This window comes from Gordionus sp. m RMFG-2023, chromosome 1, assembly GCF_954871325.1.
Source record: "Gordionus sp. m RMFG-2023 chromosome 1, tfGorSpeb1-WG-v2, whole genome shotgun sequence".
Taxonomy (NCBI): Eukaryota; Metazoa; Nematomorpha; class Gordioida; order Chordodea; family Parachordodidae; genus Gordionus; species Gordionus sp. m RMFG-2023.
This window is the reverse complement of record NC_088775.1, coordinates 49,959,898-49,977,981: the sequence shown is the minus strand read 5'-3', so window position 1 is coordinate 49,977,981 and position 18,084 is coordinate 49,959,898. Positions and strand designations below refer to the sequence as shown.

The 18,084-nt window shown below is 27.5% G+C and overlaps 2 protein-coding genes across 2 annotated transcripts in view; both read right to left on the bottom strand.

Moving 5' to 3' along the window:
• Positions 1-360: 360 nt before the first annotated feature.
• On the bottom strand, positions 361-2,986 carry LOC135926888 (uncharacterized). Its single transcript, XM_065462823.1, has 2 exons — positions 1,156-2,986; positions 361-1,058 (listed from the first exon to the last, which is right to left on the bottom strand). The coding sequence occupies exons 1-2, from the start codon at positions 2,984-2,986 to the stop codon at positions 361-363; spliced, it is 2,529 nt and encodes an 842-aa protein (XP_065318895.1).
• Positions 2,987-8,591: 5,605 nt separating this feature from the next.
• The window catches only part of LOC135926883 (prolyl endopeptidase FAP-like), a 77,917-nt gene continuing 68,424 nt past the window's right edge, over positions 8,592-18,084 (bottom strand). The window contains exons 13-18 of the mRNA XM_065462817.1: positions 17,813-18,007; positions 17,572-17,629; positions 15,704-15,809; positions 9,997-10,128; positions 9,877-9,950; positions 8,592-8,798 (exon numbers count right to left, since the gene is read on the bottom strand). Of these exons, the coding sequence (XP_065318889.1) occupies positions 8,592-8,798; positions 9,877-9,950; positions 9,997-10,128; positions 15,704-15,809; positions 17,572-17,629; positions 17,813-18,007 (772 nt within the window). The remainder of the gene's footprint in view (positions 8,799-9,876; positions 9,951-9,996; positions 10,129-15,703; positions 15,810-17,571; positions 17,630-17,812; positions 18,008-18,084) is intronic.

Below are 18,084 nucleotides of genomic sequence, written 5' to 3'. Positions count from 1 at the left end.
TTATAAATTTATTAAAGTTATTAATTTATCTGATTAATAAAAATTTAAAATTTAAAAAATTCTACTAATTTTTTACTAAAATATAGATATTGCTATTTTATAAAAATCGTAAATATTTTATTCATCATGATAGAATATGGCCAAATTTAAACACATTCAAAAATATTATTTTTATATTTTATGATTAAAAGTAAATTCAGAATGAGTATAATAATATAAAGCATTCAATTTTTTGCACCGAACAAAAGAAATTTATATATAAATATAACTATTTGTTGACCCTTTATTTTCTTAATTTTAAAGAGAAAAAAAATTATTATTATTACTATTATCCTTTTTATTTTTATTTTTTTTATTTATTTATTTTTTTAATTTAATACCCAAAACGCTAAAAATTAGGGAGATAAAAATAAAAGAATTAATGAGGGATCTATATTTGTTGATTTTATTAGTTTCTTGGAGATCCAAGGGGTCAGAGTTTCTGTTAGCAGGGAAAGAGGTAACGCAAGAGACATCCCAGACAAGTCTTTTTCCACAGTGCCAAGATGTCAAAGACATGCCATCGGGACGCTTACCATCCTCATTTAGGAGACCTAACGGCTCTAAGCTATTGGAGAAACCGGCCGAAATCAAAGATTTGCCGATTAACCTATTTATGTTGTCGTGTCTCAAGAAACGGCCACTGACTTTGAGACAAGAGAAACAATGTCTAGAGAATAGATCCACCTGCTTATTACATGCCGCACAGGTGTCAATAGAAAGGATAAGGCAACCTAGCCTATGACCAATGGCTATTTGGAACTCGTCGTTTGTGAGTAACGTTTCCTTTTTACCACTCGGAATCGCGTCTAGCCATTCATGGCCGTTAGAATTTTTTTTTGCGTTTCTGAGTAGTTGAAGGTTAGTTAGATCGGCAAACGAACAAAGTTTTTCAAAAGCACATTGAAGCATGGGGACCAGGAAGCTCTTTAGATGGCTGGAGACTGGCTGCCCGGATCCTTCAAGAACTAGAGTTAGCCAAGATTGTTTGGCAGAGTTTAAAAGGGGATCGTTCAACCCTATAAGCGAGGAGATGGAATCGTTAAATGAAATTCGAGACGAAAGAAAAGTGGCAATTGCCATTAAAGGGGGGGGGGGGAGAAAATCCAAGACCACCCCGGAAAGCGGGCATAGAGGCAAAGGACCAATTAAAGTCGGAAAAGTTTAGGACTAAAAGCGATTCGATAAAATGTTTAAATTTTAAATCGAAGGACTTCAGAAGGTGATCATATTGGAAAGCAGGAGAAGATTTAAAGATATGTAAGAATTTAGGTAAGAACAAGCATTTTTTTGTGAGGAAAAAGAACTGATGCTTGGGGAGATGAGGAAGAATCTTAAGAGAGTTAAAGAGAGATTGGATCAGATTGTCAAAAAAATTTTGACAGAAGGAAGATGAGGAGCCGATAGGAGAACCCAAAAGACAGAGATCCTCGTGCAAGATAATTTTAAAATCAGGGGGAGGGATAAAAACTACGTTGTTAAGAGAGGAGATTTCGCATTTCTTCCTATTAAGGGAAAGACCAATTTTAGAGGCTTCTATCTCAACGTACTCGATGGCCGACAAAACATTGGGTAAAGATCCGCCAAACGAGCCATCGTCGAGATACCATAGATTTAGATCTAAATTGAAATCTGGTTTCAAATTTTTTATAAAGTCCTGAATACCTAATGTAAAGAGCAAGGGACCTAGTGGATCACCTTGCTGGATCCCCTCTTCAGAGAATATGAAAAATTTCCCGAATTTAAGCAACGAGGGAAAACCGTAGCAAGAATTAAGCCAATATTTAGGAAAATGTTGTAGGAAGGAGGGTAGGAATGAGCTCCTATGAATGCTATTGAAGGCATTTCTGTAATCTAACTTACAGAAAACCTTCTCAGCCTCAGTATTTATAAAAATACGAGCTACATGTGAGGCCACTTCACATCCGCCTCTGACTCCAAATCCTAACTGAGCGGGAAAAAGGAGGGAACTGGCCTTAGAACGGATCCTATTGACTATGACCTTGGCTACTAATCTACGAAAAAACGATCCTATGGCTATTGGTCTAACACCACCATCCGGTTTGGTTAAGGAAACAAGACGAGCACCAAAAAGGATGGGGCGGATATCAAGAGGAACTTCGCATATGAGGATATTATTACAAAGTTCGGTTACTGATTTAAGCAAAGGGTCAATGAAACCACTATCAGTGCAACGGATTAGATCAACAAAGAACCCTGGTCTGAAACCGTCTAATCCACCTGTCGTCCCTTTCTTAAAGGACTTCAAGCACTTGAGAATTTCATCGCAGGAAAAGGGAGCAGGAGAAGAGCCGAGAGGGTGAATGTTAAATGGGGAAGCAGGTGGATGCTTCTCGAGAAGCTGTTGAAAAATAGAAGCATTGATAGGAGAAATGGTATCATCAGAAGTTAGAATACGGGCAGCACCACTGATATCACCAAGATCTAATTTTTCAGAGATCAATTTACAGCGGAAAGAGTTAGGATTTAAAGAAATAGAAGGGGTGAAATCATCAATAATGGAATTTCCAAAATTGGACACTTTCTCCTTAATTGAGGCAGATAAATTATTTATTCTATTTTTAGGCTTAGCTAGAACTCGAAAACAAAAACTGATCAAGTCTAACCATAAAGGGGTTGAGGAGAAATCTGAATTCAAATTATTTATAAGAGATGTGAGGAATTTTGAAATCGACTCTCGGGCAGCTATGGGGATCCTAGATAAAACTGGGGGTTTAAGGGAAATAAGGAATAAATCAACAGAATTTGGGGAACGACAATCAGGACTGGGGTCGTACGAGTGGGGAGATCTAATAAAAAGATTTGGGAGAGAAGGGAGGGGGAATTCTCGGGAATTAAGGCAGGAGGGTGAACCATGTTTCCTAAAAGTGCCATTCAAAGTAAGTGAAATTATTTTTAAGCACACATGGCAACAAGCGTTTACCATGATGTAACTTTGGATATCAGCTTAGCTGAATATAATGATAGAAAAAAAAAATTGTTTGACAAAAGTTAAAAGAATACTAAAATGCTGGTAGAGAGAATCATAGGATAATTTGAGTCTTAGGGTATATAAAAAAATTAAAAAAAATAATAAATTAACTTATTGTATAAATGAACGAGAGGATTAACTTTGTTCAAAAAAATAATAGCATATGAAAAGAAAATTTATGATTATGGGAAAAAGAAATAAATAAATAAATGTATAATATAAGAGTTAAATTAGTTCAAAATATCTATATGATTTAAAAAGGTTGGGTATATGATAGAATGATTTATTGGTAAATTCCCAACAATGTTATTCGAAATATATAATTTAAATTTAAAAAAAAAAGAAGTTTGTTAAAGCAATTATGATAAGCAATTATGGTATATTAAAAATGTGAGTTAGTAGTATCTAGATTCATGAATATTAGGGGTTATAAGATTGAGTAATGTTTAAAATAAAGATTTACCTTTAAAATATTATAATAAAAATAAAATTAACTGATTACGAAGAAGGAATCTGAATGTTCAAAATATTGACAAAAAAAATAAATATTAAGATCTGTGGGCCTTAATTGGAAACATGTCTAGGAGTATTTGTTTGATGATGTTGTAAAAAATTTGCATGAAATATTTTGAATGGGCAAGATTGTGGAAATTTTGTATGATAGGTAGTATTGTAGAGATTCAATATATTTAGCTTTGGCTATTGCATATACATCATCAGATTTTGCATGACATATTTTGAATGGACATGATTGTGGGAATTTTGTATGATGGGTAGTATTATAGGATTCAATATATTTTTGCTTTGGCTATTTCATATACATCAAAAGATGTGGTAGGCTTATCAATCAGTTTGTGGATAAGATGAAGGGATCTGAAGGTTAAAGATATTGGTATACCTAAATGTAAGGTTAAGTATGCCTTAAGTGGAAACATATATTGGAGTATTTATTGGAGCATGCTCTATTTGCATGAAATATTTATAAGGTTCTGTGGGCATTAATTGGAAGCATATTGGAGAATTTATTAGAGGATGCAGAATTTGTTTGAAATATTTTGAATGGACTTAAACTATTTCATATACTTCATAAGATGTGGATAATATTGAGGAGATTCAATATATTTTGGCTTTGGCTATATACAAGATAAGATGTGGTAGGTTTATCAATCAGTTGGTAATTAAGGTGAAGGAATTACAATGGTAAGCTAGGCCTTGAAAGAGAGCGAGCAATCAGGTGTTATATATATGATTTCTAATGATCGTCAATAGGGTCAGGTACTCAATGGAATCAGGCATACGATCTATATAACAACAATTTCGATGGATAGATGTATAAAAAAAATTATAAAATTTTTTTAAAATATAAAGACGCCATCTAGCAGATTGAATATTATTTTTTTACTTATATAAATAAAAAAAAGTTATGAGTAAGTTTAATTTTATAAAAATATTGAAGCTAAAGTATCTAAAAGATAATTTTTTGTCCAAAATTTATTTTATTTATAAATACTAATTAATTCTCAATTAATATTAGGTAAGTGAAAGCCCACTGTAAACGAGTACTTATAGCCGAGCGATATTTAGTAATAAATAATTTATTATGTAATTAGCCGAGCATGTTTAAATAATAAATGATTTATTATGTGGTTACCCGAGCGACATTTTCCAAGCGATATTTAGTATGGATGATTTATTGTGTGGTTAGCCGAGCGATAAATAGACCCACCCACTTGGATATTCCATTTGTTTTCATCTGACAAATAAAATTCAATTAAGTTTATGAGCAATTATGGGCAAATAGAGGGAAGAGGATTAAAACCTCCCCCAAGTCATAAATGTTTATATACATTGGAGACCTGCAGAGGAACCATTTTCATGCCCGGCCCGGATTTTTTTAAAATATATTTTATTTATTTATTTTTAATTTTAATAGTTAATATATTGATATTTGGTTTTAAAATTTAAATTCTGGTGAATTACATTTTATCAATATACATGATAAAATATTTATACTATACTTCAAATATATTAAATTAATTGAAATTAATGATGGTCATTTTTTTTATATACATATTAATTTCCTTTTTTATTAAATGGAAAATGATGATATGATCTGTTTATCCAGCATGATTAATTGGTGCTTGGTTGATTAATCCTATATCATTGAATCTATATTATTGTCTATTTTATTTGAAACACGAAGTAAATATTATTAAAAAATAGATTTTTCAAAAATAATGAGCACGGAATGTAATTCTAGTGAATTATTCTATAGTCTCATTATTAGACCGCAAAATAAAACGAACTAACTTTTATAGGGTGAAGCGTCAAATTTACTACTAGGGAAGCAATTGAAAAACATTTTAATTTTTATTAGTAAATAGAACAAATTAAGATTTATAAATAAGATGAATTCGTCTTTGTTTTTGAGTAAAATTTTAATTGATATTTTGCACATCGAATATCTATATATTTTCCATTTGATCAACGCCAAATGATTTTAATTGAATCATTGACTGAAAGCGGTTAATTCTTCATGCTGTAAAACACCCATCAAAAAACTATTCATATCGAAAATCCTTTATATATTTTTCCTTTGGGAATAATAGACATGACCGACAATATAGAGCATTAGAAAATTTTTCATATTTTTCATATTTATCGATGGAAAAATTATGAATGCAAGTTTTGATTTGTTTTTTCAAGTTTTATAAAATTGGTTTTGGGTTTCCTTAGTGTTGTAGTACAACACGAATTTATTTTAATTGTTAATCAAAAGTAAAAATTTTATTATCATATTATCGGACATAAAAATAAAAAAAACTAAAATCAAATATTTGATCAATACAATTTATTTTTCCGAATAGTCCCCATATTTATTAAATGATAATAAACAAATATTAATTTCCATCATGCCCATCTCGAAAACTGGCTAGAACCAGTTTTGAGGATGAAATTAAAACAGGGTGGTATAAGTGAACATAGAAAAAAGTGAATGGTAATATACGAGTATGGTATAAACAAAGAGAAAAATATAAATGATAAACAAGTTATCGTTTGAAAACACAACACTTTTCAATAATCAATTTCTTCAAATCAATATTTATTGATCTAAATGATAATTAATAAATTTTGAATAATACAATTATTAGATATATTAAATGAATTATTTTTATTGCATTTAAAAAAGAAGAAATTTTTTATTTAAGTTTTTTCATTCTTTTTTATTTATAAAAAAAATAAGCATTTACTTATTTGCTTCCTCATTTTAAACTTTAAATTACAGAATACATTTATATGATTTTCATTTAATTTATTAACAATTAAGCAATAATATTTGGTTCCCTCATGTATATTTTTTTAACGTAGTAAAAATACTATTTAATATTCATTTTTTTAAATGAAATTAGTATTTTTTTTAACATAGTATAAAGATTATATTAATTATTTAAGAATAATTTCAAGGGAAGTAATGCGCCCCTTGCTTCTATGTACGCTTCGTTACTGTTCTATAGTCTTCTAATGAGTTTCAGATTTAGTAAAAACAATTTTGTTACTGTTTTATTAATGATCACTGGTTACGTAGCAAACCATTTGTGGTAAGATGGCATATTTAAAATTTAAATCTAAATATATAAAATATTTCATTTTTATTGTTTGAAAACGATACAATAATCTTAACAATGGCATACTGGTATAACAAGAATGCATGACTTTTGGAAGTTTTTTTGCTACTCTAATAAAACTTTTGCAGCAAATATAAATAATACAATATCAGCATTTATTTACCCTATATTTTTAAATTTTTATCCTATTTTTAAGTTGATATTTCAATAACTGTAATGTTGTTATAATTTCGGAAGATTATATTTTGCACTTTTTGTCTAGTGAATGAACAAAAAGATTATAATTATTCTTATACAAATTTATAATTTATCAGAATGAAAATATTAATAATTCCAATCAATTTAATAAAAATTTTAAGCAGGGATGCGAACCCGGCAAAATTTTTGCCCGGATTCGGTTCGGGTTCGGTTTAAGATTAAAAAAAATATGTGGTTCGGTTCGGGTTCAGGGAAATATTTTTGATCCCGGGTTTAGTTCCGGGTTTAAGAATTTTTGAATAGATAAAAAAAAATATATTCTATATTTAAATCATAATTAAAAAACTAGACATAAATTTGCTATAGAAAAATAAATTTTTTATTTTATTTATAGGGAAAATATAGTTAAAAATACAAAGCATAATAATGTATAGATTTAAAAAATTTTATTTAGACGTATTTCTTTAAATTAACAATATCCAATATAATAATTTTTACTTTGACTTGTTCACTCATTTTCCTCTAATTAATAATCTTTGAGAAAAAGTTAAAAATTAAAAATAAATGGCGTAAATGAATTTAATTGTTCAAAATTTATATAGGAATTTTTGAGAACAAATTTAAAAATGGAGTAAATTAATTAAGTTGTTTAAAATTTATTAACACTTCACTTAATTGGAAATTTGAAAATATTATAAAATGTCAAGTAAATTATTAATAATTGTATTTACAATTATACAAATATATTATATTCATTTAAACAATACACTGAACCCGGTTGAACCCGTTCAAATAAAATTCCTGGGTACGGTTCGGGGTTTTGAAAATATTATAAACGGGGATGAGGTTTGGTTCGGGTTTAAATTTTTTTCCCCAAAACCCTGGTTTTATTCTCCGGGTTCAGGTTCGGTTCGAACCCCTGAGTTTAAGGCTAAGTATGAATATTTTTATCAAGTAAAGTAAAACAACCAAAAATCAAAGATAAATGTCATTTCAAATATTATAAATAACGATTTATTATTTTGAATAAGAATTTTCCTTTTTTAATTGAAAAGAACTTTTCCTTTTTGATCGGATCTTTTCCTTATTTGTTTGCTCTTTTGATCCTACCATTTTTGAAACTTTGGAATTTCAATTTTTGATAGAAAAATTTCCATTTACCCAACCTTTTCATTTAGACAGGGTCATTTCCTTTTTATCGGACTTTATGTAGATAAATTAAATGATCCAAAAGATAAGGTAGGTATTGTATAAATTGTTGGAATATATTTTCGGTAAAATCGTATACTATAAATTAAAAAAACGCGCTCTATAAATGGTTTAAAAATGAAAAAAATAATATTTTAACGGAAAACATCATTAATATGTTAATGTCAATGATCATTTATAGTTTGGTTTTAGTGACCTAAATAAGTTAGTTTTATAAATGAATTCCTATTAACAATTTATTTATCTAATAAGCTAACCTTAATGATCATTTATACATTGTTTTTTTAGTGACTAAATAAGTTGGTTTTATAATTATATTTTCTATAGCAATTAATTTTTTTCTTACATCAACCTATAAAATTTATATAAATATTTTAAAATAAAATTGCAAAGAACATGCATGCGTTATAAATGTTTGAATAGATTTAATGTTTCTATATAAGTTAAGATGGTTTAAAAACATAGTTTAGAACCGAAAAATAGATAACAGCAGGTAACTATTTGGAAAAATGAGTTTTTCTATTTTCTCAATCATCATTAGAATCAGTAATTTTTTCGTTTAGTGATTGCTGTTGCTGATGAAGTAGTTGATCATTTATTAAATCAAATTGTTTTATAATATCAATATGAGGCTGAAAGGCATGGTTATAACATGAATTGATCAGAAAATCGGTCATTTTCAAATATAAATGTTCTCTTACATTGTGGAGCTCGTGATTTTCATCGGGATATACCTGAATTTTAATTAGTAATATTTGTTTCAAATCGGCATTAATATAATATAAGGTTTCCCATTTAAAAAAAATTAAAAAAGTCTGATCATAAAAAGGGAAAGTGTCAGTGAAAAAAAAGAAAAATAGTTATTAATAAATTTTTGTATATTTTGTTATTCTGAAATGTCATGTTTTTAGCATTATTATATTGGTTATTTAAATTTTTTTTTCTTGTCTCATTTTTGCGATATTTTTTATTTTTAATTTATACGCTTAAAAAGATAACAAAATTAAGACTGGGTGTAATTTTTTTTCAAAATTCTGGCCAGTCTAAATTTATTTCCCTTAATTGTAAAGTGTTAAAAAAGAATGATTTAAAATGATTAAAAAAAATAGAGAATTGAATAAAGATGACGGGAAAAATCGAGAAATTATTTAAATAAAATTAAAAATAATAGAAAAAATGAATTTAAAAAATTAAGAAAATTGTAAAAGATGACCAAAAAAGATGAAAATTGTTTAAAAAAATATTATTTTTCAGCCCAAATCCTGTCTCTTGTATGTCTCCGGACTATATATAGTAATTTACTTATCACTTTTTTTAAAAGTATATCGATAAATTTATTTTCCGAATTTGTAATGGGAATTAAGATGAAAAAAAGGGAAGGATTAAAAATGGCAAATGAAATAGAGAATTGAAAAAAGATGACAAGGAAAATAAATATTTAGAGGAAAACAAAAAAATAGTAAAAAAAATAGTAAAAAAAATATGAAAAAAAAAATTAAGAAAAAAAATGATTAATGACATCGAATTAAAGAGATATCGCAAAAAGTAAGGGGGGAAATATGGAAAAAAATTAAAAATGAATATTTGAAAAAAAAATGCCAAAGAAATTACATCTCAAGATAATTTGAGAAAAAAGGTAATAAATAACCTTTTTTTTATTGAACCTCTTTTTCGCGTGGTTCCTTTTTTTAGTAGAACCATTTCCTTTTTTGAATGGGAAGCCCTATAATATTAAATCATTCATAAATATAGCGTAAAATATTAAATCCGTATTTATATTCTATAATAAACAAAAACTATAATTAAATTAACCATTAAATCGAACATTATATTTTTCTCAACTAATGACTTGATCATTTGAGCGGTGTGTTGAAAATGTACATTATCTACAAAATTATTCCAATAAATTAATAAAAATAAACAATTATAAACCATCACCTGTCCCATGGATTAATAAAAATTTATGAAATTTTATATTTTCAACTTTGTCTAAAATACTAGATAATTGGTATGTATCTATGTTATCTGATAGAGATCCCATATATTTTTCACTATAAGCTGAATCTATAAATATTAATATATATTTTACATAAAAATTGCACTATTTATTTGAGAAAATACAAATTTAGGAATCTCCTCCATATAAAATATTACGTGTTATTACCCCCTTAGAATAAATAAATGTTTTGGTCAAAATCACGAAAATGGAAAAAAATCACGAAAATGTAAAAAAAAAATAATAGTTTTGGTTAAAACTTCCAATTTCTGAGCAAAGATTGCAATACGATAATTGAGCATCTAATAAATATGAATATATATTTACATATTTAGAATCCTGATTAAATTTGCAATTTAATAATTATACATCGATATATAATATTTACTATATATATATTTTAAAAACTTAACAAAAATATTTTTAATTAATTTGAAAAATTTTATTTTTAAATTAAATATTATATATCGATATATATGATAAAATTGCAAATTTAATGAGAAGTCTAAACATGTAAATATATATTTATTAATTAGAGATGCTCTATCCAATTAAAATCTTTGCTCAGCAAGTGGAAGTTTTTATCAACAATATCATTTTTTTTACATTTTCGTGATTTTGGCAACATATTTTCCATATTTTGTTTGGATAACATTATCTATATTTCTAGTTTAGGGTATAACCAAAATATTATTATATACTGGAGATTGGGGTAAAGCAATTGATGGGGTAACAATGTTAACGTGAATAAAAGATATTTTTATATGTAACGTTCATCTTTTGGCAATTGGTGTCTAAAGTTTAGTGAAAACAAATTTTATTATCATAAATATTAAATTTTTTTTGTATATTAAATTTTTTTTATTTTAGGGGTTTTTTTAATATTGAAAAAATAAAACAAAGGGTCATATAATAAACAAACCACGATTATAAAGATATAACGCATATAGATGTTAGCGTCAATGTATTTTATCTGGCAATGTGTTATTTTTTCAACTTTAAATCATTTTTTAAGCGCATTTTTTAAAATTTAAAACTGATTTTATCGGAAATATATTCCAACATGTTTAGAATACCTATTTTATAAATTGTGGACAATTTTTGTAAAAATATCTATGAAAAAATTAATATAAATTATAATAAGTTCAAAACTTTATAGCAAATTTGTCTAAAATTCATAGGTTAGATATTCCAAATGTGATGGAATCATTTCTGGTAAAATCAGATTTTATTTTAGCCCTAAAAAATTGATTTTAAAGTTTAAAAAAATAACAAATTGCCGGAAAAAATGCATTGATGCTATACATTTAAAAATACGAATCAAATAAAATATTTGCAATATAGTTATTCAATTCGTATTTTCGAATCAAATAATTATATCATTCACATTCTTACGAATTGAATAATTCATTATTAATATTTACGAATAATAAAAACATTAACGATTTAATTCATTGAATATTCAATTCGAAAATTAAATTCCTAAAAAATATTTTCAAAAATGAAATAATCTTCAAAATTTATAAAAATAAATATTTGAATATTTTTGTTAAAAAAATTTGTGATTTCATGAAAGATTTATTCTGCATGAAAATTATAAAATATTTACTTGTAAATTTTTTTTACTAAACATATTTGGAATTTTTGGAAAAATTTGATCAAAAATCTATCTTCTTGAAAAAACATAAATTTTATTAAAATTTGAAATGTGATTCATGAATTTAAAAAGTGATTTAGAGATGTGGAAATAAAGTTAAAAAATATAATTATTTATAAGGAACATGTTAAATACTTGCAAATAAATTTAAATATCTATGAATAAGTTTTATAATTTATCTATAGTTACAAATATTCACGAAATTTTGAATAATGCTAAAAATATCAAATTATACATATAATTCGATTTATTAAGTGATAAAAAATTATTCTTAGAACAATATTTTTTTCTAATTCGTATTCGATTTAAGGTATAATTGGCGCAAAATTACATTAAAAAAACAATTAAATTAGGTAATAACAAAGGTTGGATCTGCTTACTTGCATTTATATATGAAACCAGATCAGCAATGTAATTACTTTGATGATTAGTATCCTAATGGTTTGTTTAAAATAGAAGGCTTCATTACAATCGCCAAATAATTGACTTAATTTTCTCACTAATATAATGTGTTGGAAGGAATTCTTCATCAAAAACTAAAATTACGTTAAAAATGTCTGAATATTTATTTATTTTTAAGATTTTTCCCGAACAAATTGATGAGACATTTCTGTTGGATCGAGCCAAATGATGCATGTGTAATCCCAAGCAACTGGAGGACCAAGGATAGGCTGATATTATCAGGTGTTCTGTTGTTGCTTGAGCCTAAATATTTGGGTTCTAGGATATTTGGGATATTGGCCCTTTTAAGAGCTTTTGAGATAGTTATTTATGTTTGTATGCAGTGGGAAGTCACTTTTGGAATATCTATATCTTAAATGATGGTGTTTTTTGGAATCAGGGTAAAGAACAATTAATTCACTTGAAAGTAAGCAATATATCACACCTGAGGCGAAGCGAAATAGCTCTACGAAGTTCTTCATTAGTGAGAAGAACGCCGAAAGTTTTCGAAATTTTTGCTTGAATAGTCAACAGCGATTCGTAGCCCGATTTAGAATTTGGAATAGATTGGCTGGGACATTGTTCCAATAAATCACTCGATAAGAAGGAATCAATAGAGTAAAACATTATGGGAATATCCCAGGAATTCTGAAGGATGAATGTAAGTCTGTTAATGCCAGGTTGACAATTGCTCGCCAATTGTGAATAGCGCTTTTTAGGCAGCATGAGGTAGATATTATACATGAACTGCTCAATAATGAGGAGATAAAGGCAATAAGAGAGAGGGGGAAAAAATTTTGGAGGTCTAAGTTTTTAATATCTTTTAAAAAATGATTTTAAATAAAATTTCATATTTATATTCATTCATTTTTGTTAGTAGTTAAAAAATTTTATTAAGTTATGCCGTTTTAAATTTTATATAAAAATTTAAATAAAATAATATATTGATATTTATCTTATTATATTATCGGCGGGTGGCTTAGTGGGTTATGATGTAGGCTTGGAAACAGAAGATCCCAGGTTCAATCCTGGTGACATAAAAATTTTAAGGTTTTTTTTCGATGAATTATGTGTAAAGACATATGGTAAGATAAATTTCGGAGCTTAGAGATGACACCCCCGGTCACCGTCAGGCCTGGACAGCCGGGAAATGAACGAAACAAACAAAAATAGGAATATGAAAGCGCAGGGTGTAGACCTCTATCCTGTGAAAAATAAAATAAAGGTCAAAGCAAAGAAGACAAGGTTAGCTGTATTGGGACACTAGGTAAGACGAGAGAATTGGCAGAGAAAAGTTGATATAGCGTGCATACAAGAGACGAAATGGAAAGGTCAGAAGCCTTTAATGAATTAGAGATGGGTATAAATTGTATTATATGTCGGCATCATCCTCAGTCAAGATCTATCCTCCTCAGTGGTTATCTAATAAACTAATGAAAAAGAAACTCTGCATTGGTCAATCAATAATACACATTCCTTCAGTATATGCTCCTAAAATGGGCTGCAAAGAAGAAGATATAGATGACTTTGAATAAATGCGCATGTGGGAAAAGCAAGAGACAGCTACAAAAGGCATCATGGTGGTTTTGGATATGGAGAAAGAAATGATGAACATATACTGAAATTTGCGCACTTCGACCTTGTCTTAACCAACACCTACTATAGGAAAAAGGACAGTATTTAATAACATATGAAAGTGGTGCAAGGAAAACCCAGATATATTACATGCTTATCTCTCGCAGAAGATTAAAAGATGTAATAAATAGATTGCAAAGTCATCCCAGGAGAAGATATAGCCCGCAACTAGTCATGGATTTACACATCTCAAATAAATCCACTCAAAATAAGATAAAATTTGAACCATGCATCAAATGGGGTAAAATGACAGATGCATTTGCAATCAATACAAACATGAAACTCACAAGTTAGTGAAAAAAGGAAGACAGACACTGCCAAATCGACTTTAGGCTTGACAAGGGGAGTGGCATGTATGAAGAACTACATACCAAAGAATGGCAAAATAAAATATGCCAAACAGCGAGAAAAGAATTCTAGGGATATAAACGGAGCTCCGTAATTAATCAAAAATAAAGGTGGGAGATTGATAATAAAGGGAAAAGAAATAATGAATAGGAAAGAATATTTTCAGAAGCAACACTCCCCATGTCAAACATAAAACTAATGTCACACTATCTTAAAATCGAAATAGGAGAGACTTAATTTGGCGTTATGCCTGGAAGATCAACAACTGATGCAATCTTCGCAATTAGCAAATGAGCGAAAAATACAGGGAGAACAAAAAGCTACACATGGTCTTTCTTGATTTAGAAAAGGCCTTCGATAGAATCCCAAAGGGTGCTATGCCACAAATTCCTGAAAAATATATAAGAATAATACAGGATATGTGTATGGGCCATACAACAATGGTCCGTAGCACAACAGGTACTTCAGCTTCAATAATAGCCGAGGGAGTTCATCAAGGATCGGCTCTCACACTTCTCTTCATTACAGTAATAGATGTATTATCACAGTCTCCTCAAACAGTCCCGTGGAATATGATATTTGCAGATGATATTGTGATACTTGCCGAATCCAAGTGGTGAGATAGGAGGAGATGAAACAGGTGAATGGCAGATATCAGCAATTGAAAGCTGCAAATATTTGGGCTCCACTATACAAACAAACGGCACAATATAGAAAGAGATAAAGTAAAATTAATCAAGGGTGGTTAGTGCTTTGACAAAATTGAAGGGAAAAATTTACAGTTCCATAGTTATATAAAGTTAGGAAACATGGCCAACCAAAGAATCATACGAGAGAAGTCTACAAACTATGGAGATGAGAATGCTGAGGATGTTTGCTGGGGTAACAAAAAGGATAAAGTGCGCAGTAGTATAAATTAGATAAAAGAGATAGTATGATAAAATAAAGTGGGGAGAGATATTGAAGGAGCTTACCACCAGAAAAGGTGAAAGCTAGAGAGGAAAAATTTTTTTATTTTATTATGTTATTTATTTACTTTCTTTTAAGGCAAAGCTTAAATAAAATATATTGATATTTGAAATCAAAATTCACAATTGATTTTCTTAAGTTAGCGGTTAAAAAAATAAGCTCATAAGTAATCTAAATAATATTTAAATTATTTATAAAAATAGTATCGTAAGGAGCCCCTCTAATTTATTTTGCGATTATAGAATTTTTTCGGGCAGTTGAAAAATCTAATGATTCCACTGTTGATATATGTCAGAAAATTATTCAATTGTTATTTTGTCTCAAATCGTAGAAAGGGTTGTATTTATGCATAAGAAATAACTACATTTTTATAACATCTCTCTACATAAAAAAAATATATAACTTAAGTAAATAATATTTTTTTCTACACTGTCATATATAAGGGGAAATATGTACTTCTGAGAATCTATATTTTGTTCCCACGAAGTTTACAATAACATTTTTCAAATAAATTTCATTTTTTAAAATTCTATACAAAATTACATAAAATAAAACGGATTATTTAAAAAATAATATTTTTATAATGAATTTACCATAATATCGCCAGTCAGTAACAGGTGCAACAGCGATCCCACATTTTATAAGTCCCAAACTATCTTGTTTTGCTAAAATTGAGGATGTTAAGAAGGCTCCATATGACTTATAAAAAAATTAAATTATAAAATATATTAGTTCATAACCCTACAAGGATATGGGGGCCCGTTTATAGCCGGAGTCCAATGGTTAAATTTCACCCGGGTAAAAAAAATTTTAAAAATAGGTAATAAAAATTATCAATATTTTTTATATTTTTTAAAATTTATCCAGATAGTGTCAGTCTCAGTATGATTTTCAACGAAGATATCTGTGTCTTATTTCTTATATCAAATTAAAATTATATAAAACAAGAGAAAGTTACTAACCCAAGCCATTTCATGTATACTAAAAATGGTAATATCAGAAATTAGGCCAGACATAGTTTAAAACAATTCAAAAATAAAATATTATAATCATATATAAAAAAAATTACTTTCTTAACTTTAAATTTTTTTTTATAAGGCATAAAATATTTTAATCACCTACGCTTAGTTAATTATTAACATAATATAATATTACATTTACATAAATATATTTTATGTGTTTTTAATCTTTATTTAGTAACCTAGTTTCTTTATACATAAAGTGTCCATTTGCAATATATTGAAAAAAAACACTATGAATTTGGAAAATGAGTAAAATGAAAGTTATAAAACTGAGCCACATAATGAACTGAAGAAACCACAGGATTACTTGGCCGTTGGTGTAGAAAGGCTAATACAAATAACATTTTGTTCTTTGCAGCTAAAGGTATTTGGTCAAAAGATGTATATACAAATATATATACTAATTATCATGGGTGCGACATTCAAAGGTTCAATTTGCAGCCCATTTTTCATCAAAGACGTTTTGGGTATTTCTTTCAAATTATTAAAATCATGTAATATATTTCCTCCTTATTAAACTTAATAATAAAGATTATTTTTGTAATAGTTTCAAAAAAATATACAACTCCATTTGCTAATAACGCTTCTTGACTTTTATGGATAAAATTATATAATAAGAATATTTAAGCTATTCAAGATTATATTATCAAATCGAGCAAAAAAAAGTTATGACATTTGAGTTTTATCAAAATATATTCCAATCATTTATTCAAACCAAATATGCTTGGAAAAATATATTTAATTACAGATCTCGAATAATTTTTGTAAAATTTTTTGATATATAACTTAATTTTGTTAATTTAGTATCATCTTCTATCCTACTCGACTTTGTGTAAGAGTAAAAACATGTTTTCTAAAAAAAATATAATAGGTAGTCTAGAATAATTTACAGTATAAAAGAAAATTTATAATGTTTTCTTCTTTATTGAAAATGCGACATTTAAATTAATTTAAAAGCTTAATTTACAGTTACAAATATTACAAATTGAATACTATAATCCTCTGCCAACGAAATGTAATAGGGTAAAACCTATGATGATTAATTTTTATTACTAAAAACTATTCTTATTTACTTTTTTAAATATCTTTTAACGTTGACTCCCATAATTTTTGAGCTCATAATTTTAGAACAATAATAAATGGCCTCATGTCAAAAGATACAAAATATAATAATCTAGTTTTTAATAGAAAAAATAATTCCAGGCCTTAGTCTAAAACCTTACTAAAAGATTAAATATAAAAAATCAACATAACAAAAATTAGATTTAAAAAAAGAAATTTTGAAGAAAATCATCAGAAAATTTTAATGATTTCTTTTTAAAGAAGAGAGATTTTTGATCACATTTTTCCTAAGAATGTCAAAATCTTTTGTAATTCTTATGTCATATATGGGAAAAATTTAAAAAAATTAAAATAATACTATTAAAAATATGTATTACCCATCCCCATATGGCTATATTATGAGAGTCAATGAGAGGAAATTTCTTTAGAATATGCCTATAATAATTAAATGATCCAGATAATTAAGAAATAATTAATTAAAATTTATTTCTCTTCTTGATATGAATTATAAAAACATATTTTAAATATTTTTTTATAATAATGATCTTATTACTTATTCTTATTGATAAAATAACAATCTTTGGTAAATAAGGAATCCGTTAAATTATATTTATTTACTTTATGCCAAAAATCTGATCCATAGAGTCTTTGTCACCTAAGCGTTTATAAACTCCCACCATATAGCTCCTACCTTTATGAGCCGTTCCTCTTCCATCAATCATAGCTATAACAACATTATAATGACTACAAAGAAAAGTACTCCAAGAGATACTAAATTGTGAATCCACTATTTGACTTTGGGGTCCCCCGTATCTATATCAATTTATTTAAAAATTATTCTAAAAATAGAAATAATAACCAGGATATTAAAAATAAATGTAAATGATATT

Coding starts and splice junctions, on each gene's coding strand:
- LOC135926888 (XM_065462823.1), bottom strand. CDS start 2,986: ATGGTAAACGCTTGTTGCCATGTGTGCTTAAAAATAATTTCACTTACT. Junction 1,059..1,155: donor CTCTATGCCCGCTTTCCGGG/GTGGTCTTGGAT, acceptor CCTCGCTTATAG/GGTTGAACGATCCCCTTTTA.